Source organism: Peromyscus californicus, unplaced genomic scaffold, assembly GCF_007827085.1.
Source record: "Peromyscus californicus insignis strain IS unplaced genomic scaffold, ASM782708v3 Scaffold_20__1_contigs__length_68692818, whole genome shotgun sequence".
Lineage (NCBI taxonomy): Eukaryota > Metazoa > Chordata > Mammalia > Rodentia > Cricetidae > Peromyscus > Peromyscus californicus.
Genome location: NW_026294503.1, coordinates 63,984,275 through 64,007,845, shown reverse-complemented (window position 1 = coordinate 64,007,845; position 23,571 = coordinate 63,984,275). Strand labels below are relative to the sequence as shown.

General features: G+C 49.1%; 1 protein-coding gene across 1 annotated transcript; it reads left to right on the top strand.

Moving 5' to 3' along the window:
- The first annotated feature begins 5,265 nt into the window (after positions 1 to 5,265).
- Fam186b (family with sequence similarity 186 member B) lies at positions 5,266 to 23,149 on the top strand. The gene is made up of 8 exons (XM_052747517.1): positions 5,266 to 5,412; positions 8,400 to 8,625; positions 9,939 to 10,121; positions 13,153 to 14,737; positions 15,303 to 15,495; positions 19,660 to 19,835; positions 20,413 to 20,595; positions 22,882 to 23,149. The coding sequence occupies exons 1-8, from the start codon at positions 5,317 to 5,319 to the stop codon at positions 23,108 to 23,110; spliced, it is 2,871 nt and encodes a 956-aa protein (XP_052603477.1). The 5' UTR covers positions 5,266 to 5,316; the 3' UTR covers positions 23,111 to 23,149.
- The last annotated feature ends 422 nt before the right edge of the window (positions 23,150 to 23,571 follow it).

Here is a 23,571-nt window from a genome sequence, read left to right as displayed (position 1 = left end):
TTTTGTTGTTGTTGTTCATTTGCTTTGTGTTATTTGTAATTTTTTATTAATTTATTTGTGTTTTATGTTAGTATGTGTGCCCACAGACAAGTTGTGGGAATCAGTTCTCTCCTTCCACTAAGTGTGGAGTCCCAGGATCAAACTCAGGTAATCAGGCTTGGTGGCCCCTGCCTTTACTCACCAAGCCACCACACTGGCCCTCGTTGTCTTTGGTTTTGTTTTTGTTTTGGGGGGCAATGTTTCTCTGTGTAGTTCTGGCTGTCCTGGAACTCTCTCTGTAGACCAGGCTGACCTCGAACTCAGAGATCCACCTGGCTCTGCCTCCTGAGTGCTGGGATTAAAGGCATGTGCCACCACTGTCTGGCATTTGTTGTTTTTTTGTTTTTTTGGGTTTTTTTGTTTTGTTTTTTGTTTTTTATTTTTTGACATGTTAAGTTTATTGTTCTCACATATGCTCTGAATATCCTTTTATAGCATCTTATGTGTTTCAGGTTGCAATAATCCATCTTGAAAACTGCCAGTTATTGAATGATTGTGTTTTATTTAATTCTTTTCTCTCCACAATCTGTTTGCTCCAATTTTATTTTATTACATTGTGTGTGTGTGTGTGTGTGTGTGTGTGTGTGTGTATTATTCAGGATTCAAACCCAGGGCCCTGCAAACACTCTAGCACTGAGTCACATCCCCAGCTATGAGGTTTTAAAATAATACCCTTGTTCTCCTGTTCTTGTGCATTTATGCTGTGAAAAAAAAAATCCTTAAGGTTAGGAGACAGCTCAGTCTGTAAAGTGCTTGCCTCACAAGTATGAGGACCCAACTGACCCCCAGATCCCATGTAAAAAGCCAGGCTTGGTGGTTCATGATATCAACCCCAATGCTTGGAGACAGGTGGATCCCTGGGGCTTGCTGGCTAGCTAGCCTACCCTACTCAGTGAGTAACAGGCCAATGAGAGACCTTGTCTCAAAAAACAAGGTAGATGGCTGTCCCGAGGAATGACATCTGAGGTTGACCTCTGACCTCCACATACACACACTCACATGTACACATGCATGTGTAAACACACACACACACACACACACACACACACACATACACACACACACACACCTGTCTGACATATCAAATCTCTGGCTTCATTGAAGGAGGCTTCTATACAATGGAATGTTGGTATCACACAAAGTGTTATGAAGTTGAACTTACAATGTAGATGAGAACTAACGACATAACAGCGTATTTGCTTTAGATAACGACTATACAGACTACGAGATGGTTTTTTTAAAGTTAGTAAGCGTCTCCCCCTAGACGTGTAGTGATGAGCTATGACGGAGGTGTAGCAGCTGGCCGGGGAGCAGACCTCAGAAGGACTAATGTCTGGAAGCGTCCCACGGGACAGGGGTCTAAGTAAGACGGGCTGCTTCCGAGACAGGAAGACTTGTCCACCCTTACACTCTCCAGTGCTCACCCAACTTCTAGGCATGTGCACTGGCTGCCTACAGCCCCACCACAGTCTCGAGCATTACATGTTGTAGTGTGTGTGTGTGTGTGTGTGTGTGTGTGTACTGCACATGTGCGTGGTAGGTATGGATGTAAGAAATACTAAATGGTAGTCTTTTTGTTGAACACTGTAAAATGTGTTTATGACAATGAATGCAAGTATTTTTATCTCCTCACTAGGTAAAACCTTTATACAAATCCCTCACACACAATGTTAGAACTTTATTAACACATAGGTCCTGCCTGCTGCACTGCCAGAATTTAGGTGACCTAAGTGGGCGACCCTTCCACTATCATTCACTTCCTTTGCACATATTCTTTTTAAAAACGAGCCAATCTTAAAAGAAGATCTTGGAGTTACAGACTGTTGTTAGCTGCCATGTGGGTGCTGGGAATTGAACCCCAGTCCTCTGGAAGAGCAGTCGATGCTCTTAACCATTGAGCCATCTCTCAAGCCCCTTGTTCATCCACTTTTATGAGTAGTGCACTCTTTTTTTTTTGCAATTCATGTGAGTATTTTGCCTGTACTTATATATGCCTACCTACCACATGTGTGCCTGGTACCCATGGAGGTCAGAAGAGGATGTCAGATCCCCTAGAAAGGGAATTACAAACTATTGTGAGCCATCATGTGGATGTTGGGAACTGAACCCAGGTCCTCTGCAAGAGCAGCCAGTGCTAGTAACCTCTGAGGCCGCTTTCCAGCCCCCATCACACCCTCTTAACCAAGAGTGAAATTATATCTTGTTGAGACATTTCAACTGGAGTGGTGGTCTCTTTCCTTGGGACCCCACACTTATTTCTCACATGTGTGCCCGTTCATACCTATCTACCTATTGGGATACAGGTTTTTCTCTTGTGTGAATGCTTGGGCATGAGATTGCTGGGCTGGATAGTGTTATAAACAAAGTTGTCTGTTTTCCAAGGGGGCGAGTCTGTTCACGTTTCCACCAACAATTTGAGTGTCCTACTTTCCACTGTTCTCTCCCACACTTGGTGTGGTCCTGCTTTCGCCCTGACCAGAGTGGATGTCCTGTTATGGTTTCGGCGTTCATTTCACTGATTAATGACGTTAAGAATCTTTTCATGCCTGTGTTTACAATTTTGAATATCTTCTTTGGTGAGATGGTATTAGTATAATCAAATATTTGATCTTTAAAAAAAAAGACTCATTTGTCTTTGTGTGTATGTGTATTTTACCTGCTTGTTTGTCTGTGTACCATGTAACATAAAGTTCCTGCAGAGGCCAGAAGAGGACACTGGATCCTCTGGGACTGGAGTTACAAGCAGTTGTGAGTTGCCATGTGGGGCCCTGGGAAGCGAACCTAGGTCTTCTGTAAGAGCAGCAGGTGCTTTTAACCACTGAGCCATTTTTCCAGCCCTCCCCAGTCCCTTTTTTAAAGACAAGCTCTCTTACAAGGCCCAGTCTTGAACAGGCTATGGATCCCAGGATGACTTGAATTCTCTGCCTCTACTACTTAAGAGCTAGAATTACAGGCGTGTGCCACCATACCCAGCAATATGTGCCTTTTAAATTTAAAGTCCCGCCGGGCGGTGGTGGCACACGCCTTTAATCCCAGCGCTCGGGAGGCAGAGCCAGGCGGATCTCTGTGAGTTCGAGGCCAGCCTGGTCTCCAAAGCGAGTTCCAGGAAAGGCTCAAAGCTACACAGAGAAAACCTGTCTCGAAAAAACAAAAAACAAAAAACAAAAAAAAAAGAATTTTTTTTTAAAGTCCCAGGTAAGTAGTGTACAGTTTGGGTCTTAGCCCTGCCCCTCTAGTCAGGATTTCTGTCACCCTGACTGTCCTGGAACTCTCTATGTAGACCAGGCTATCCCCAAACTCAGAGATCCGCCTGCCTCTGCCTCCCGAGTGCTGGGATTAACTAAAGGCATCGCCACGCCCAGCTTCCTTTCTTTTCTAACAGAAAATCTGGGAATGGGTGAGTGGTGCCTACTCTGATGAAGGAGCATGCTTACTTCATACATTGAATTGAAGAGGTGTCTTGGGCTTTTCTTAATTAAATCCTACAATCTACTCATCAGTGTGGTTGAGCTTGAAAGAAAATGGAGAGGGATGGAAGGGGGAAATAAGAGTGTGGATAAGGAGTTGTAATGAAGCACCCAGGTTAGAATACTAACATTCTTCTCAGCTGTCACTAGGTGAACCTCACCCCCAGAGCCTTGGCTGGCTTAGGTATGTCGCTGAAGGTGAGTTATTGGGGGTTGAGGTGTGTCCAGTGGTTGAATGTGTGCCCAGCATGCACATGGGTCTGGATCCAATCCTTACAGCAAGTGAGAGAGATCAAGAGAGGCTAAATTAAAAATAAATATTTCAACAGAGTCAAATTAAAGGTAATTTATGAACTATAAGATGTTCTGAAATCATGAAGGCCTAAAGGGCCATCCAGAGAGATGTCAAGACAAACAAGTATCCACTAGCTAGGGTTTGAGTCTGGGACTACTCACTTCTGTATTGCCAGCACTTAGCCCCATGCATAGCATCTGGAATATTACCAAAGGTGAGTGAGTGTTGAGTGACTAAGCAATGGAAGAATGAACATCCCTTCTTGAATGAATGTATGGTGAAAGACAGATGGGTATCAGGTAGTCATTAGTGGGTATGGCACCACGAGGAACTAAACTTACAATGTTTAATTCGTTATCTATTAAATGGCTACATTTTTAGTAACAAGGAACAGTTTTCATGAATATGAATCTGCATTTCATATCCAGTGTTTAGCTAGTGTCCTGGTAGGTGACAAATACAATTCTAGGTCCTGAGTATACAGTGATATTTATTTGTTTTATTTGTTTGTTTGTTTAAAAAATACCTGCTGCCATGACTATCAACTTCAACTAGTAAGAGTATTGATTGGCCGGGCGGTGGCGGTGCACGCCTTTCATTCCAGCACTCGGGAGGCACAGGCAGGCGGATCTCTGTGAGTTTGAGGCCAGCCTGGTCTACAGAGTGAGTTCCAGGACAGCCAGGGCTACACAGAGAAACCCTGTCTCAAAAACAAACAAAGAGTGTTGATTGATCCTTGATCTGTGGGGCAAAATCAAACATAGTTTCATTTAGTTATTGATTGACTCTGATTTTAAGACCAAATGTTCTCTTTGGAAGCGTCTCTTCAGCCTTCTGGTGTTGTAACAAAATCCTTGAGAAAATTAACTCAAAAAGGAAAAGGCTATTTGGCTCACCATTTTGGAAATTCTAGTCTGTGATCAAAGAGCCCTTCTGTTTCCGACGTGGTGGAGCAAAACCATGAATCAGGGAAGGAGGAAGGGGGAGGAAAGGGCTGAAGTTCCACAACCCCCTTCAAGGGCACTCTAAGTGTCCTAAGGACCCCCACAAGGCCCCACCTCCCAAATGTTCCATGACCTCCCCGTGACACCACATTGTGGACTGGAGCCTTCCACATACGGACCTTGTTGGAACCAAGATCTAAACTACAGAACTAAGTCATTCCTCCTAGTTTCATTTCTTCCTAATTTTTTGCCATTAATATTTAGTTTGGGAACACAACGTTTAATGAATAAAAAAAAAAACCATGTCAAGTAAAAATAATAGCAGGTAATGGATGGAGATGATAGATGGCCGGAAGTTTAATCTTCTAATTCTTTAAGTCAAACTGATGATGTCACTAGGAAAGAGAGTCCGTTGGAACCTGGTATCTGGCAGTTACTAGAGGAGCTGTGGTTGAGCACAGGGTACCCGGGAACCTCCCTGGGCCCTTAACCCCCAAAGCTGCCAGTACTGTGTGTTCAGGCCTGTGCACAAGAGACACAGGGCATCTTGAGACTGAGAGAATTATCTGGAATGGAGAAGGACAATCCCCCACACTTGGTGACTCCCACATCAGTGAAGGCTATCATCTCAAAGATTGAGGCTGCCCAGCTAATTCGGACTCAGGAGGTAACCCCAGAGATGAGGAAACATCCTTCTGTTGGGGTCTGATGTAGAGGCTGGGGACTGATCTCACGTTTACACAAGATTCCAGCCTTTGGGGGTCCTGGGATACTTGACAACCTGGGTTTGCAGACAGATGAGTTCAGAGTGTCCACATCCTATATTTGACTTCTGTAGGGTAGGCTGAGACCAACTGCCCCTGGAAGGCAGGGCTGTAAGGTAACAGCCCCTAGATAAGTGGGCAGGAAGCCCCTGGTCAGTGCCTAGTGATGGGTCCCAAAAGGTGGGAGGAGGGCAACTGTGTTGACAGACTACTAGAATCCCCTACACTGTTCCCTGGGAACGCTTGCAGTGGCAATCAAAGGCTCAGGTCACTTTGTATATAAGACCCTGATGCAGTTTTGGCCCAGTCTCCTCCATCTCCACCTAAGTCAGACTTGATGGAGTGGAATGTGGGTGGTGGATGTGGGACAGCAGAGGACACATTCTTCTGATGGGTCTGCCTTTATATGTTACTTGGCCTTTTTCCTTTGTGGCTCTTAGTATTTTTTTCTTTGTTCTGTATGTTTAGTGTTTTGATTATTATGTGGCGAGGGGACTTTTTTTTTTTGGATCCAATCAATTTGGTGTTCTGTAAGCTTCTTGTATCTTATAGGTATTTCTTTCTTTAGGTTGGGAAAGTTTTCTTCTATGATTTTGTTGAATATATTTTCTGTGCCTTTGAGTTGCTATTCTTCTCCTTCTTCTATCCCTATTATTCTTAGGTTTGGTCTTTTCATGGTGTCCCAGATTTCCTGGACGTTTTGTGTTAAGACTTTTTTGGCTTTAGTGTTTTCTTTGACTGATGACTCTATTTTCTCTATTGTGTCTTCAATGTCAGAGATTCTGTTCCAGCTCTTGCATTCTGTTGGTTGTGCTGTAGTTCCTGTTCGTTCAGTCAGATTTTCTATTTCCAGCCTTCCTCAGTTTGTGTCTTCTTTATTGTCTTGATTTCAATTTTCAAATCTTGTACTGTTTCCTTCATCTGTTTAATTGCTTTTTCTTGGCTTTCTTTGATTTCTTCCAATTTTTTGTTTGTTTGTTTTCTTCCATTTCTTTAAGGGAATTTTTCATTTCCTCTTTAAGGGAATTTTTATTTCTTCTCTATCATCTTCTTCTTTTCCAAGACAGGGTTTCTCTGTGTAGCTTTGCGCCTTTCCTGGAACTCACTCTGTAGACCAGGCTGGCCTCGAACTCACAGAGATCCGCCTGCCTCTGCCTCCTGAGTGCTGGGATTAAAGGCGTGCGCCACCAACGCCCAGCTCATCTTCTTAAAGTCATTTTTAGGATTAATTTCTTCTGCTTCTTCTGCCTTGGTATGTTCAGGTCTTGTAGGTGTAGAATCACTAGGTTCTGATGGTGTCGTATAGGTCTTTATGTTGTTGCCTGTATTTTTGCACTGGCGTTTACTCATCTCTTCCTCTGCTCAGTGCAGATGGTGTCTGTGTCTGAGGGTGCCTCTTTTGTTCCAATTGATAGTCTTGGTCCACTGGGAGTTCTTGGTGAAATCGGTGCTGATGGGCTCTGTTTCTCCGGGAGCAGCTTAATCCAATCAGTGTTAGAGGGTTCTGTCTCAGGGAGCAGTTGTTCCCAATTGGTGCAGGGCGGGCTTATGGCTCCAGTGGTTGTTGGTGTCTCATGGGATGGTTTTCTTGGTGAAGGGACAGGGAAAGAGGCCGCTGCCTGGTCCCTGGGGCTCCAGTGGCTGGGGGGGGGGGGCACTTAATGTGCCCCTGGGGCTTAGGGGTTAGAGACCTGGTCTGCTGGTCTGGAGATGGGGCCTTACCTGTTCCCAGTCAGTGTAGGGTGGGCTTATGACTCTGGTGACCTGGTTCAGTGGCTGGATGGCTCCTCTTGCGTTCTTGGGTCATGCTCTGCTCAATCGCCAACTCGCCAACAAGCTGATCTTGTTTCCTCAGACGGCAGGCTTCTGAGACCTCTCCAGAATGGATCTCAGCTGAACAGGTTGATCAGTAGGGCAATCTCACCAACACCTCCAAGTTGATGGACCTTGCACGATTGGCAGCTGGACCCCGGGCCGGCTTCCGGCAGAATGCTCAGGTCCATTCTGGTTGTGTCCCACGGCGACGGCTCCTTCCCTGAGTGCTGGGATCAGCCCTCACCAACTCCACCTCTTTTGGTTTTTCAAGACAGGGTTTCTCTGTGTAGCCATGGGTGCCCTTGAACTCACTCTGTAGACCAGGCTGGCCTTGAATTCACAGAGATACCCCTGCCTCTGTCTCCCGAGTGCTGAGACTAAAGGCATGGGCCACCATACTTCTGTCTCTCTTTCTCTCTCTCGGACACATTCTTTTTTTTTTTTTTTTTTTTTTTTTTTTTTTTTTTTTTTTTTGGTTTTTTCGAGACAGGGTTTCTCTGTGTAGCTTTGCGCCTTTCCTGGAACTCGCTTTGGAGACCAGGCTGGCCTCGAACTCACAGAGATCCGCCTGGCTCTGCCTCCCGAGTGCTGGGATTAAAGGCGTGCGCCACCACCGCCCGGCTCGGACACATTCTTGAACCTTTGATCCAGAGCGTTTCTTTGGGATTCTGTTTTTGGGGGGTTTGCTTTGTTTCTTGGGTGTTTTGTTTTGTTTTTTTCTTTCCATGTTGCCTCTGAGTTGTGAAATTCCAGATATCCCCAGCAAGTTCTGAAATTCTGAAGGTGTGTTCACTGTGGATCTTTAGTGTCACTGAGCTTAATGATTAAAATGGTAAGAGCCAATGCTCTCTCTCTGTTCAGGGCACAGTTCTAAACACTTCACAATATCAACTCATGCCACTCTCCTGAAAGCCTGACATTAAGGACTATAATGAGCTAAACTTTACCAGTGAGAAAACCCTGGATCTGGAGTTTAGCAACTTGTCTGAGACCATGCTGCTAAGACATAGACAACTGACCCCAAGATCTAGACTCCTAACCTCTGCCATCTGCTGCCCTGCCCCCACCCATACAGGATATTTCCACCCAGCTCTCGGACATCTTGGACAATGTCAATTGTGCCATCAATCGCTTCCAGGAAGAACTGGGATATGATTTAAAGGAAAAGGCAAAACCTCTCCAACCAGAGCAAAAAGGCAAGAAGAGATTCATCTTGCTGGAGAAAATTGCCTCTTTCTCCAAAGATGCTAAGGCTAAGGAGAAACACCTGTATGAGATCCTCCGCTGGCTGGGAGACTGGGGTGAGTCTGCAGGCTGGGTGTGGTGCTGAGAGCTGGTGCTTTCCCCCAAGACGCTGGTCCCTGCTGGCCCAGGCGTTTCCTTTCTCCACCTAGGTCAGCACTTGTGAGGAAGGGCATGGGGGTGGTGGGCGTGGGTGGGGGTTAGGTCGGACCCACTGTAACACTTCTTCCCCAGCGATGGATTCTACCACTCACATCACAGCGCGCAAACTGTCCCCCCTCCCCCCAAGGGCTGTCTCAGTCAGATCTTTGTTGCTCCTGCAAATACCTGGGAGAAAGAAAGGACAAAGGGTTCATTTTGGCTCCTGGCTTCAGAGGTGTCAGTGATGGTCTCTTGACCCTATTATCACTTTAGGCCCAAGGCCAGGCAGGTCGTCATGGTGACAGTGGGATTGTGATAGAGGAGGTTCTCCACTCAGGCAGCGGGAACTCAGAGAACAGGAAGAGGCCAGGGTCAAGACATACCGTTTAAAGGCACACCCCCACTTTCTCCAACTCGGTCTCCCATCACCCCCCACAACAGTCCACGTACATTTCGAATCTGTCAATGGAATAAGCTACTGGTTAGGTCAGAACCCTCATGATCCGATCCCTCTGGAAATGCACTTGCCCAGAGGTGCGGTTCCATCAATCCAGTCCAGACTGATCATCACACACGGGGCTGGGAAGGTGGCCCAGTGGACAGGTGTTTGCTGTGCACACTTGAGGACCTACGTTCAGACTCCCAGAACAGTATGTGCCTGTACCCTCAGCGCTGGGGAGTGGAGAAAGGTGGGTCGCAGCCAGCCTAGCAAAAATGGTTCAGTTCCAGGTTCAGTGAGAGGAGACACTCCACTGTCACCTCTGGGCTACACACACACACACACACACACACACACACACACACACACACACACACACACGCACACGCACAGCAGCCTAGCCTGCCTAGTGAGACTCTACCTCAAGCCGGCAGACAAACAAGCACAACAAATGCGCTTGCTTCTACTTAACCCACTCGGTGGTCCAGACGCTAGATGGCGCAACAGGCGCAGGTTAACCAGCCGTGTGCCGGGCTGCGCCTCACTTTGGCTGCGGTCTCTCCGTCTGCCGCACTTCTGCATGGCAGGCCTGGAGTCAACCACTCACTGCACACAGATTACCCGACTCAGTCCTCTTCCAACCCTTTTTCAGGGAAGGAAACCGACGCTCAAGGAAGAGATCTGCCCAATAGCTAGTGTCCCAAGAAACCAGTCCACCCTTGGGTCTGCTGTAGGGCTCCATGGGGGTCCCCAGAGGGCAAACTTCTCAGCCTGGGCCCCCACCCCGTCCAGGTGACAGTCTGAGCTATGAGATGAAGGACAGGAGGAGCGCGGAGGAAGAGGAAGCCCTGGACGAATGGATCGAGGTGATGGAGAAAGTGTTGCCTCTCTCCCTCATGGCCACCAAAGGAGGCATCGAGTCTCTCATCTCCCTTTGCTCCACTCTCATTGAAGAACAAAAGAAAAGGACACAAAGTAGGTTCCTGGAGCATCCAGGAGGAGAGCTGAGTGGGGACGGGCTGGATGCCATCTCAGGGGAGGAGGTCTCAGGACAGTGTGTAGGGGCTTCTGATCCTCCTCTTCCTCCATAGCACACATGCAGCAGAGTGGGAAGCCAGGATGCAGAGCTGGGGTGTTGGACTAAACACTGGTCACAGAGCTGCTCTGAGCTGCACTGACTGCCCTGGTTGATCTCCCAGAGGACCTGGGTTCGAGTCCCAGCGCCCAGACAGCAGCTCACAAATGTCTGTAACTCCAGTTCCAGGGTGTCTGACGCCCTCTTCTGGCATCTATGGGCACTGCATGCACATGGTGCACAGACCAAAAACACCCATACCTATAAAGTAAAAAAAAAAAAAAATCTCAAAAAAAATTGTTTTTTTAAGATATAGGTAGGAGTGAGGTGAAAATGGGCCTTCGAGGGCTTCCTGGAGCTGTGGCCTCATGGGGGTTCTGAGAAACAAGGCTTAAAGGCCAGGAAAGCTGCAATTTATAGGCAGAGCTTGGAGAACATCCTTCCCTCGCTCTTAAGCCAGCTGCCAAGCCAGGGTTTGATAAGCTTTGGTTGGAAGTCCCTCTAGAGCATTCCCAATTCTGGATTCTCCTAAGCCGGTCAGTCTCCAGCTTGACTAAACCTCAGAATTTTATCCTGTCCACACTAGACTGCTCTGAGATTACCTCCTGCATTTTGTAGATGAGAGCCCTGAAGCTCAGAGAACAGAAGGGCCACAAGAAAACTGGGGACAAAGCCCAGCCCCTTGCTTTGATTGGTCTCACTCAAGAGCGTGGCTTCGGAGTGAGACAGATTTCCCTTTGAATCCCACATCTAACAATTTTGGGCTGTATGGCTTTGGGCTTTTTGTTTTTGTTTTGTATTTTTCGAGACAAAGTTTCTCTGTGTAGCCATGGCTGTCCTGGAACTAGTTCTGTAGAAGAGGCTGGCCTCGAACTCACAGAGATTCACCTGCCTCTGCCTTCCGAGTGCTGGGATTAAAGGCATGTGCCACCATGGCCCAGCTGGACATCTTTATTTTATCTCTATGAATCTGTTTCTTCATATGTAAAATGAAGAGGATATTATCTACCCTCAGGGTTGGGAAGAGGTGTGCGTGGGGTATGAAATGTCTGACCACGTTTGGAATATGCCAGGCTTAATTAACAGTAGCTAACATGAACATTTCCATGAATTCTCTTGGACAAGTTCATTATCATTATCAATTAAGTGATGTTGAAGCCAGGTATGGTGGCTCATGCCTCTAATCCTAGTACTTGGAATGCAGAGGCAGGAGGATGTCTCTGAGCTCAAGTCCAGCCTGGTCTACAGAGTGAGTTCCAGGACAGCCAGGGCTATGTAGAAAAACCCTGTTTCAAAAGAAAAACAATGAAGTGAAGTTGAATGTTACAGGAGGAAGAAATGGAAAACGGAGACTATCCGTCCCATTTCTTCACTACATCATGTTTTGAAGTAGTTAGTTGTATACTTATTTTCCTTCAAGAGTGTAAATTTGTGTGGTTTGTTTGTGTGTAGGCCAGAGTTTAATATTGAGGGTCTTTCTCAACCACTCTCCATCTTATTTTTTGAGACAGTCTTTCACTGAACCTAGAGCTTTCCTGTGGGCTAGACTGGTTGACTAGCAAGCCCAGGAATCCCCCTGTCTCTGTCTCTCCAGTCACGGGGTTATAGGTGTGCCCAGTGTGTCCAGCTGTTTATCTTGGTGCTGGGGATCTAGACTTCGGCTCTTACGTTTACACAGTAAGGGCTTTACAAGTGACCATCTCTTCAGCCTGACAGTGTAAACTCTTAAAGGGCAAAAGCCCTATCTTTTTTTTTTTTTTTAAACTCGTGGGGCTTGTTTATTGAGCATTTACTTTAGAACTTTACTTGGCCTCAAATATGTACACTCTAAATCCTAAGAATTAGAATCTATGGTGCTTCCCATTTTTCTAACGAGGAAACTGAGGCACAAAGAAGTTAGGAAATGTACCCAAGGCAAATGTTATTAATTAGATTTGGATCCAAGAGACTTAGTCTCAGTTCTGGACCCCGGGGTCCTACGGCTCATCTGACAAGGCCAGCAAGATGCTAGACCGAGCGCAGTGTCACTCAAGCACCGTGGCCCGTGCCTTGCATCCAAAGTCAGCCGCTGCTTTCTTTGCCAGTGACGTTTGAGAAGATGTTCCAAAACGATTGTTCCATCAGTCCTACACAGAGTAGGTACAAAGATGTATGACCACGGCCAGTCCTGGAAGAGCTGAGATCTGTCACTGGGGTTGCACATAGCACACATGCTCTGTGCTTACTGTATTCTCTTGGGATGATGGGCCAATGTGATCCCCCCCCCCAATGTAGGCAAAGATAGTTATTTTTTGTTCATTTGTTTGTTTTGTTTTGTTTCGAGACAGGGCTTCTCTGTGTAGTTTTGGTGCCTGTCCTGGATCTCGCTCTGTAGACCAGGCTGGCCTCGAACTCACAGAGATCTGCCTGGCTCTGCCTCCCGAGTGCTGGGACTAAAGGCGCGTGCCACGAGCGCTGGCCAAAGACAGTTATTAACACAATAATAACCTGTGAACGGTTGTAACAGATTCTCTATATGCACAGTTCAGAGGTAACAGAAGAGGAAAAGGAGACTTGTAAGTGGGGTTGAGAGGTTTGGGTAGTCAGCATTAAGGAGCCAAACATGAATTTGGGAGCTGGGAAGGAGCAAGATTAGAAAAGTAACTCCTTGTGAGGGGTAGGTTGAACTGAGTGGAGCCTGGCAGCTGGTCCAGGCCCTTCTGGCTCTACAGGTGCTGTGCATGCAGTTGGTAGACCTAAGGCTAAGCCCGAAGCAATCTCAGGATTGCTCAGGGGTGTCTCCTCATAACACCTCTCTGGCTCACAGTGCCAGCTCCTTATTGGTGCCCATGCCAAAGAGGGGTGGGTAAGAATTCTGGCTCGGCAAGGTCTGGAGCATTGGTCCACTTCTTTCCTAGTGGGCTTCCTGCCCTTCTCCTCCATCTCTTCCAGCATCCAAACATAACTTCTGGCAGGACTGGCGGGAGAAAAGACCGCAGAAGTCCGCCCTCCTCCCTCAGCCGCTGAGCCCAGAGCAGATGCTCCAAGACAAGAATACCACCTGCACAAAGGTCTCCGAGGTGAAGTCCATGCTGCAGGAGCTCCTTGACTCCACCATGTTCAACAAAGGGGAGGTCAAGGCCATCAGATACATGTCCACTGTCGTGGAGAACCTCAACAAGGCCTTGATCCTCCAGCACAAGGAGAACAGGAGTCTGGAGTTGAAATACAGATGTTTGCAGGGGGAGATGACCAAAGAGCTCCAAAGCCAGAGGCTGTACTTCCAGAAATCCATCCAAGTCCTCGAGAGCAAAAGGGACGCTCTGCTAAAGCAGGTAAAGGTTCTAGGGGGCAAATACCATGACCTCCTCACAATAAAGCATGCCCTGGAATTCCAGCTGAAGACCGTTCAGACCGCTGGTGGACTAGAGGAAACCCCTGAGAAAGGGACCCTTCCAAACAAAGATACAGCCCTGGAAGAACCCCAGCTGGAGCTCAAGGAGGAAGAACTGTTGTTCTCACCTCTTTCCCAAAGCCACCTGGCCAAGGCCTGGGACAGCAGCACACCACCCGCCCAGCAGCCGCTCCCCACCGCGGCCACAGACTCCAGGGTCGAAGCTGTGTTCCCTGACCACGCCGAGCGCCTGGAGCCTGTGCTGCTCCACTCAGAGGCGCTCCAGTTCCCAACACAGTGGGAAACACGGGCGGAAGAGGCCCCAGAACACGGAGGCAAAGACCGAGAGGACCACCCGTCCCCAGCGAGCTCCAGGAGGACGCTTTTGGAGAGCCACATGGAGCACTGGGAGGAAGAGCTGGGCTGGGAGACCAGGAGGCAGCAGTGGCTGCAGGAGGAGGAGATGTGGCTGCAGCGGCAGAAGAAGTGGACCCTGCTGGAGCAGGAGCACCAGGAGAAGGCGCGGCAGTGGGAGGCGGAGGAGGCTGCCAGGCGGCAGTGGCAGAGACTCACCCAGCCAGAAGAGGAGGCACGGAGCGCCAGGAAGGCCGCCGGGGAGCGGAAGGGAGGTTCGGAGAAGCTGATCTTCACGCCCACCAGCCGGTGGAGGAACCTGGAGAAGTCAGAACCATCGTCAGCGTCTCCCCCGTGCCGGGCACAGTCTGCTCGCCAGAGCAGGAGGTCCCATTTACCCATGTCTGCACACACCCAGCAGCCTGGCCAGGGAAATCAGAGGATCCTGAGTTCAACCGAGTTGATACAAACGCCACGGTCCCGCCAGGTTTCAACTAAACCCAAAAAATGTGCTTCTTTCCCCGTCACGGGGACGTCCATCCGAAGGGTGGCCCGGCCTGCTTTACAGAAAGCCCCAGTAACCCCGAAGGACAAGGTGTACCACATAGACATGGGGGGGCAGCTGAAGAACCTGCAGATCCTGGGTAGCACGGAATCAGAGCTGGCACTGCCACAGTACCTACGCAGCAAGGCCCTAGAAGTCACTGCCATTGCCATGGAACTGAGCGTCCTCAGGCTGCAGAACCTGTGCAAGAAGTACATCCACTACAGACGTTTCCAGAGCCTCAGGTAGGTGCCCAGCAGACACCCGGTACCCACCCGGCACCCACCCACACCCACACAGCAGACACCCACCCGGCACCCACCCATACCCACACAGCAGACACCCAGCACCCACCCATACCCACTGCAAAACAGGGTAGAGCCAAAACCCAGGGACAGATAAAGAATGTGGACAGAAAAACCATGGGGGACGCCCCCAGGTCTCTTGGGAAAGGGGACTAACAAAGGCTGTTTGGTGTCAGGCCTCGGACAACACTCCAAGGCGTAGGAGGTACAACATCTATACATTGTTTTCCTTACGGTGGGCTTCTCCTCCAAACCCACTCTCCGCATCTCCAACCCCTATTATCCTGACCTTCACTCAGTATATTCCCTACCACTGGCGTGACTTTTCCTTTCCAGCCTAGGGGTCCCTCCCCTCACACCACCTTCCAGCTTTCTGCTCATTCTCAGAGACCCATTCCTCGTTTCCCTCTCAAGAATTCACAAAGTGGAGGCCTCGCTCAAGCCAACCGACTGGGAGGAAAGAGGAAGTCTCTCTACCAGCTAAGTCCCTTCTCTCTCTTCCCAGACAAGAAGTCATCAAACACATAGGAGCCACTCGACAGATGAGGGTCACCTATAAGGCCCAGAGCCTCTATGTGTTCCTCGAGAACATCGACCGCCAGCAGAACCTCAGGCTGCAGGTCTGGACAGACAGACAGAAGGACCTGGAAGAGAAGCACCAGGAGTACCTGCAAAACATGGCCACCATGTTCTCGAAGGTGGGCCTCCTGCCCTGCCACCTGTCCAGTCAGGTGGAGCAGCATGGGGGCTGGCGGGTGAGAGCCTCTGGGCTGGAGTATGAGGGAAGGCCGCTGTCCAGTGGGTGAATACAGGGAGGTGTGTGAGAAGGGCCCTTCCCAAAACTGTAGAAAGGAAGGGCTTGGGGCTGGGGGAGCTGAGCCCTGCAGTCCCTCCGTGGAACTGGGACTCTCCCTGCTCCCTTCAGCTCTGGTTGCCCTCCAGGCCTGAGGCACAAGGGGGTCTCTCCGCCCCCTTGCAGGGGCCTACGCGTCCTTCCTTGTTTCACTAGACCTTTTCTTCCAGGCACTTCCTGACAGGGAACGCAGTGGAGGGTGAATGCTGGGAGACCGTGGTGGCCTGAAAGTGCCCCTTTTCAAAAACTGTGTTATTCCGTGTGCGCGTGTGTCCCCTTCCAATGTGGGTTCTGGGGTCAAACTCGGGTCAGCAGGCGGTCATGACAAGCACCTCCACAGCTACCATGTGGGTCTTGAGAGGGTCTTTACCCAGGGTCTGTCCTCACTTCCAGCTGATAGGCGTCTACTCATGGAAGCCAAAGCAGGCTTCGTCTTCCCTGGCGGTTTGCAGGCTCCACTCAGCGCCTTGTCGGTTTTGATGCTGCGTAGAGCCCCAGACCGTCCTGAGTTCTGCTTCTCTGGCTTCTGCCTGTCTTCCTTCCCTCAGCTGACAGGATCTCTGTGTCCACACTGTTTGACAGTGTCAGTTGACTTTATTGAGCATTTAGTCAGCCATTTCAATTTAGAGACTTAAGTCCTTGAGTTCTAGCACATCTTCTTAAATTATACAGTAGTAGCTCAGGTGTGATCTGCTGGCCCCGGGGACCCCCGGGACAGCTAACCTGTGGCCTGTATGCCCCCAGCAGAGCTGTGGATGAAGCCTCACACAAATCATAATGCTAATTAAAACATTTAGAGAGCAGGGCGGTGGTGGCGGCGCACGCCTTTAATCCCAGCACTCCCGAGGCAGAGGCAAGTGGATCTCTGTGAGTTCACGGCCAGCCTGGTCTACAGAGCGAGTTCCAGGACAGCCAGGACTACACAGAGAGACCCTGTCTTGGGAAAAAAAATGGGGGGTTGTTCTTAGCAACCCTTCGAGATGTAACTTGAGAGTCACCAAAATAGTATTCATGGCTAATGCTAGGACACTTCACTGAAACTTTCCCTTGAGAAGCTTGTGTGCTTCCTGGGTAGATCTCATTTTTTTCTCTTAACTCCCCTGCTTAAAATCTACATTTAAAATGTCTTTTGAATAAACTGACTCTTTGAGACCTACATCTATGCTTTTGGGTATGTTTTTCTTCTTTGCTTGAATGTCTTTTTTTTTTTTTTTTTTTGGTTTTTCAAGACAAGGTTTCTCTGTGTAGTCCTGGCTGTCCTGGAACTTACTCTGTAGACTAGACTGGCCTCAGACTTAGAGATTTGCCTGCCTCTGCCTCCTGCTGGCATTTTTAAAGAAAACCCCAACCCTGCTCATACTGGCTAGTCCTGAAATTTCCTGTCCATGTAGAAGCCATGAATCCTGCATTTTCCTAAGTCAAAATCCCTTAAGAAAAAAGAAAGAAAGAAAGAAAGAGAGAGAAAGAGAGAGAGAGAGAGAAAAGAAAGGAAGGAAGGAAGGAAGGAAGGAAGGAAGGAAGGAAGGAAGGAAGGAAGGAAGGAATGGGTTAGGTAGAAACAGAGGCAAGAGGTCTATGGAATTATGTGATAAAGATGCAATCCCATTGCGGATCCCATCACAGACCCATCAGTGTTTACCTCCTGCTGTATCCTGCCAGTCATCAGTTCTATGGGAGGCAAGCTCCTCCTGGGAGGCAAGCTCCTCTTGGGGTGGGAGGGGCACTGGGGCTTTAGCTTTCCTGTTCCCCTTGCACTAGGTTCCTGGGGGATTCTAGTTCCTTGGGGACCATTTTTCAAGAATCTGATAAAATGTGGGGTGCAAGTGTCCCTCTTTAGAACATCTTGGTCCCTGCAGGGAGTTACAACTGGAGCTGTTCACTCATGCTTTCTACTCTGTGTCCTTTGGTCTACATCCTCCCACTTCCTGATCCACGTCCCAACTTTGGTAACCACTGCTTTATTTTTTTACCTCTATATATTTGAATTTTTCTCTATTAGATTCCACAGCTAAGTGTGAGATTGTATAATACTTTCTTTTTGCATCTGGCTTATTTCACTTAGCATGCACGCTGTAGCAAATCACAGGCGCTCCTCTTTGGAGGGACTGGGCTACGGCAGGAAAGAAAGGTAATCTGAGGTTAGTCAGCGGTGGGGAGAAAAGAGATCCCTTGTACACTGTGGGTGAAGATGGAGGTTTGGTTGCAGCCCTTAGGACGCAGTGTACAAGTTCCTAAAGAAGCTGACATTGGAATCCCCAGAGGACCCAGCCATCTCTCTTTTGGGTAGTTATGGTTTGAATTTAAAACGTCCCCCACAGGCTCATGTTTTGAATTTTCAGTGTCCAGTCTGTGTCACTGTTTTGAAGGCCTTGGAGACTTCAGGAAGTGAGGTCAGGCTAGACGAAGTAAGTCATTAGAGTTGGACCTTGAAGGTTCTACTCACCTCTGCTCTGGTGTAGCTCTGTCTCAGCTAAGAGACAGTACAATGACTCTGAGGGACTGAAGCCTCCCTGAACGCACGAGACAATAAACACGGTGTGTGCACAGGAGAAATGAAGCCACTGTAGCATTCTTTATAACGGGTGAGCTACGGAGACAACGGGCCATGCTGCTGTATGCCTGAAATCCTAGCATGTGGACAGCTAGGCAGAAAATGAAATCATGAGGGCCGCAAGAGGCTCAGACAACCTCAGTCTGATCCCTGGAACACACATAAAGGGAGAAAAGAGAACCGACGCCATGAAGTTGTCTTCTGACTGCCACATGCCCCCCGTGGCACTCACATGTGTGTACACGGGAGTAACCGTAAACAGAGTCTGAAAGAAAGGCTGAACTATTATGCAGCAGCATTTTGTTCGTATGGTGAGTTACATTGACAGATTTTCGTATGTTGAACCATCCTTGCATCCCTGAGATGAAGCCTACTTGGTCATGGTGGACAATTTTTTTGATGTGTTCTTGGATTCAGTTTGCCAGTATGTTGAGTATTTTTGCATCAATGTTCATGAGGGAGATTGGTCTGTAATTCTCTTTCTTTGTTGCATCTTTGTGTGGTTTGGGTATTAGGGTAACTGTAGCCTCATAAAAAGAGTTTGGTAATGTTCCTTCTGTTTCTATTGTGTGGAACAATTTGAAGAGTATTGGTATTAACTCTTCTTTGAAAATCTGGTAGAATTCTGCACTGAAACCATCTGGTCCTGGGCTTTTTTTGGTTGGGAGACTTTTGATGACCGTTTCTATTTCTTTAGGGGTTATTGGTCTATTTAAATAGTTTATCTGGTCTTGATTTAACTTTGGTATGTGGTATCTACCCAGAAAATTGTCCATTTCTTCCAGATTTTCCAATTTTGTAGAGTATAGGTTTTTGAAATATGACCTGATGATTCTCTGGATTTCCTCGTTGTCTGTTGTTATGTCTCCCTTTTCATCTGATGTTGTTAATTTGGGTGCTCTCTCTCTCTTTGCCTTTTGGTTAATTTGGCTAGGGGTTTGTCTGTCTTGTTGATTTTTTTCAAAGAACCAACTCTTTGTTTCATTGATTCTTAGTATTGTTCTCTTGGTTTCTATTTCATTGATTTCAGCCCTCAGTTTGATTATTTCCTGGGGTCTGTTCCTCCTGGGGCAGCAGCCTTTTGAAAATGGCAAGTGTTTGTGTAAAGAATACTGTGAGGCCCTCCAGCTCCATGCCCAGCTTCACAGCTGGGTCTGAGAGCAGAAGGCCACTGTGCTGGGGCCCTGCCTGTGAGTGCCACCAGTGTTCTACGGCCTGGCTTCCTTCAGTTTTCTTCCTTCTGTTTCATCCACTGTCCAGATTCTTTACAACAAAAGAGAAAGTAGGAACTACCCCAGCAAGTGTCATGTGCTGGGGACCCTGGTTTAGAGTCAAAGGGCCTTTGCCTCGCCTCAGCCCAGAGCCCAGTGGGGTCAGTGACAATCAGGCAAGGCCTCCTGCCATCCTAGAGAGGCCCCTCTTCCCACCTTCCTGATGGCCCTCTGCTGGCTCCTCTAGCTCAAGCAAGAGTGGAACATCCACCTGAACAGCCCTGTGGTCCTCCCTGCCGCAAAGCCAGGGAAATGCAAGTCACCTCCAGTCCTACTCCAGAGAGTCCGCTCCAATGGCGCCACCAACAAGCAACCCCCGCCACCCAAGCAGCACCGGGAATCTGTGCCTCTGTGGATAGCTGGGTAGGTGTTGGCAGGCTGAGGGACGACAGCCAGCAGGATGAGAGGGCAGAGGGAGCAGGGACAGCTAGCTTGGGGAAGCAGCAGCGAGCGAGGACACAGCAAACATCGCCTCCCTGGCTTCAAGTCCGGTCTGCTCGGCTGCCCTGACAGGCTCTGGGCTCGGATCCAGAGACAGAATGTGTATGGCAATGTGTGGTTTTGAGGCGCAGCCTGACTGACCCTGAGAAAATACAGGGAAAACCCTTTATTTCTACCCTGTGTGTATTGACCCAGTATCTACCATTGGTCTGTATGTAAACAAGCCCAATTCTTCCCCACTGTGTGGCCTCCAGGTTCAGACATAGTGAGCCTCTGGGCAGCCACGATGATTCCCGTGAACACCTACCCCAGTGGGACCTGATTCAGAGCTTCAGCCCCAGGGCATGTGCCTAGAAGGGGAGCCTCAGGAACTAAGTCATAGGGCCTGTTGGGGAGGTTAGGGTGACACAGAGGCCTGTGTCTTGGACCTTGGGGCTTCTCGGCCTGTTCCCACGTCTCTTTGTCTGTCCTGATACTGTCTGTGCTCTCCCACTCCCAGCCAACAAGGGAACCAGATGGAAGCCGTATGGAAGACCGATGTGGCCTCTTCAAGCCACCCAATAGAAAAGAAGACCCCTGCAAGCCTGTCCTGGGACCAACTAGGGGGATATCCAGACATCCCCAGGCTATTGGCCGGGGATGAGCATTCTTACCACAGAGGCTTGATGTCCTTCAAGACTCGGTAAGGAGTGAGGGTGGGGTGTGTGACCTGGATTCAAGGAGACCTGTCCATCAAGGGTGCACTGGTTCTACCCAACAACTCAGGCACTCTCTTCCCAAACACTAGTCCTGGACCCAGTTATTTTACCACACCAGAGAAGAAACACCTCCCTGCCTCATCCATTGACTGGCCATCAGCTTGGGTCCTGAAACAATAGTGCTTCAGTCTCTCATGGGACTTTCCGCAGTACTTGGGTTGCTGTACGAGTTTTACCTCTGCGTGTGCTCCTGGGTTTTCCACGGCTTTCTCGGGTGCCCCAGCTTGCCCTTAGTCTAGGGTTGTTCTAGAGCTAGAGTAACAGGTGGAAGGGCAGAGGCTGAGGGAAACCAAGAATTGTGGGATGGACCTAAGACCTGGGGCTGAGCCCGTCTGTGGGGATTTCATTTCCTGACTGCCTCAAAGAACCGTCACTGGGGAGAGCAGCTGAGGACCAGGTGTGGGGACGCACACCTACATCCCAGCACGCGGGAGGCCCAGACAGGAGGACCTCCAGTTTAAGGCTAGCCTGGGACAGCGGCAGAGAGAAAAGCAGCAGGACTCGGAACCCAGTGGGCTAGCAGAAAGCTGTTCTGGTTAGAACAGGTTACCTCCTTTGTCTCTCTTGGCTTGAAGACATCACCACTGGAGACTCAAGGCTCTTTCAAGGGACCTTGTTCATCTCATCTGCTGCTAGTGGACCTGACTCTGTCCCAGAAAGATCTGTAGCGAAGAGAAGCCACTGAAGGAGCCCGCTCAGTGAAGCCTTCCTCTGCTGGCCCCTTCACTAGCTGGCTCCTCCAGTGTCTGTCTCTGTACTCCTGGCATGGCCCTGGCTTTGCCCAGTCTCTGGGGGAATCTGAGGCCCACCCCTTCGTTCTTCCCATATATAAATGCCCGGATAAACATCAGTGTACATACTATACTTGACTCGAGGCATTTGGGGCATTAGGATCTTTCCAAAAATGAAAGGAGACAGCGGCTGGGGTGACGACTCAGTCAGGAGAGGGCTGCTGCACAAGCATAAGGACCTGAGCTCAGAGCCCCAGCACCTACATCAGATGCTAGGTGTGGCAGCACACGTCTGTAATCCCAGCACCAGGAGGTGGAGACAGCTAGGTCCCTGGAGCTCACTGGCCAGCCTCCCTAGCCTAGTCAAATTGATGAGCTCCAGGTTCAGTGAGAGACCCTGACTCAAAACATAAAGCAGAGAACAAGTGAGACACTCGATGTCAACCTCTGGCCTCCCCAGGCGCTCACACACGTACCACACATACATCCACACGCCCACGTGAGCACGTACATCCCCTACACAAAGAACAACCAAAGAAAGGTTGATGGGGAAAGAGAGTCAGAGTGAACAGCACCCAACGGCACCTTCCTTTCTTTTCTTTCTTTTTTTTTTTTTTCCATCTTTTGCTCACACTCTGTGGTATAAAAATTCTAAGATCCTTCATGTCTCAAGCAGAGCTGTCCCACCCACCCCTGATCCTCCGCTGGGATCTCAGCCGCAGGCTGAAGCACTTACCAAAATATTGTTCCCAGCAAAGACAGCTTTCTCTCCTTGTAAGAGAATTTAGGTGAAGACAGTTTTCCCCCCCTTTCACAACTCTCCAGGAGTTTATCCGACTTACCACAGTCCCAGGACAGACGCAGAGCCCTGCTTCTGTCTGCACTGGCACCCCAGGTTGGGCAGCTCCCTGTGTCTTTTTAGGAGGTTCCCGTGTTGTGCCCAGATGCCAAGATGGTGTCCTTCGAAGCCTTGCAGGCCCCCTTCTCTGAGGTCTCTGCTCTGCCTGACCAGCAGAGAGAGAGAGCTCCTGGGCTCTCTGACTGGCAGGCTGAGGGGAGCTGTGTCAGCACACGACAGTGCTTTCTGCCTTTTGGGAAGCTCTAACAGTCCTGCCCTTCCCCTGCTCAGAGCCGCTCCTGCACAGCCACAGCATACGCTGCTCTCGTGCCTACCTAGGCCTCGGAGCACAGACTCAGAAGGCTTAGAACTTGGTGTCTGCGAAGGAGATTAGAGCAGATGGGGAAGGGATAGAGAGTAACAAATAAGGTTGAAAGGAGGGGAGAGGAAACACCCTGTGAAGTAAGACAAGATGTAGACTCAAAAGAGGAGAGGCCGAACCCCTAAGATTCAGCAGAAATGTCATGCTAAGCATTTCTGCATTCAAGTCAAGTCTGAGCTCAGCTCTGGATTTGTCCCCATGCTCTGGGTGGGCTGCATGGGCCTTGTCTCAGGTGCTACCCAACTTGTCACCATATTAGCTCTTTCAGTGCCTCAGCAATCCAAAGAAAGGAATGCCAGGAACCCTCAGAGGAGCCAGCTGAGCTTGTCCGCAAAATGTCCAGCCAGTCACTCCCTGGATCCCTACAAAGCCAGAAGGATGGGGCGGCTCCGGTTCCCGCTCCAACCCTTAGTGAGTCTCCAACTTCCGGGTCACTAAAACCCTCACAGGGACTCGTTCCAAATGCAGGTTCCCAGCTGGTGCCTTGAAACACACGTCAGGTGTTGCAAAGTTGCCCTAGAACTTTGAGAAACACCATTCTCTTTCTTTTAGTCCCCATACTGTTAGTTTTTAATAAAATAGAGGTTGGTTAAGTCTCCTGTCTCATTGCCGAAAGCCTCTCCCTCCAACTCCCCCGACTCATCTTTGGAACCAGGCCCTCGGATTGCTCGAGTGGGGTCACTGACTGTGGGAGTCAACAAGCCAGGAGGCTGTTATCAGTGCCTGGCACGCAGTAGGTTAGAAAGTCTATTTAATCAAACACAAATAGGTATCTGATATTCAAGTGATTAGTAGGACAGCTCAGAAAAACAAAAGGCATGGTGGCACACGCCTCTGATCCCAGCAGCTGGAAGGCAGAGGCAGGAGGATCAGGAAGTTCATGGTCATCCTTGACTACAGGGTTAGAAAGAATGGAGACACAGAGGTTCCAAATCTAGATGGTGGAGTT

Excerpts from the sequence above, each read along its gene's own strand:
- Fam186b (XM_052747517.1), top strand. The coding sequence starts at position 5,317 with ATGGAGAAGGACAATCCCCCACACTTGGTGACTCCCACATCAGTGAAG. Across the intron at positions 10,122-13,152 it reads ACAAAAGAAAAGGACACAAA|CATCCAAACATAACTTCTGG; the intron begins GTAGGTTCCTGG and ends CATCTCTTCCAG. Across the intron at positions 15,496-19,659 it reads TGGCCACCATGTTCTCGAAG|CTCAAGCAAGAGTGGAACAT; the intron begins GTGGGCCTCCTG and ends TGGCTCCTCTAG.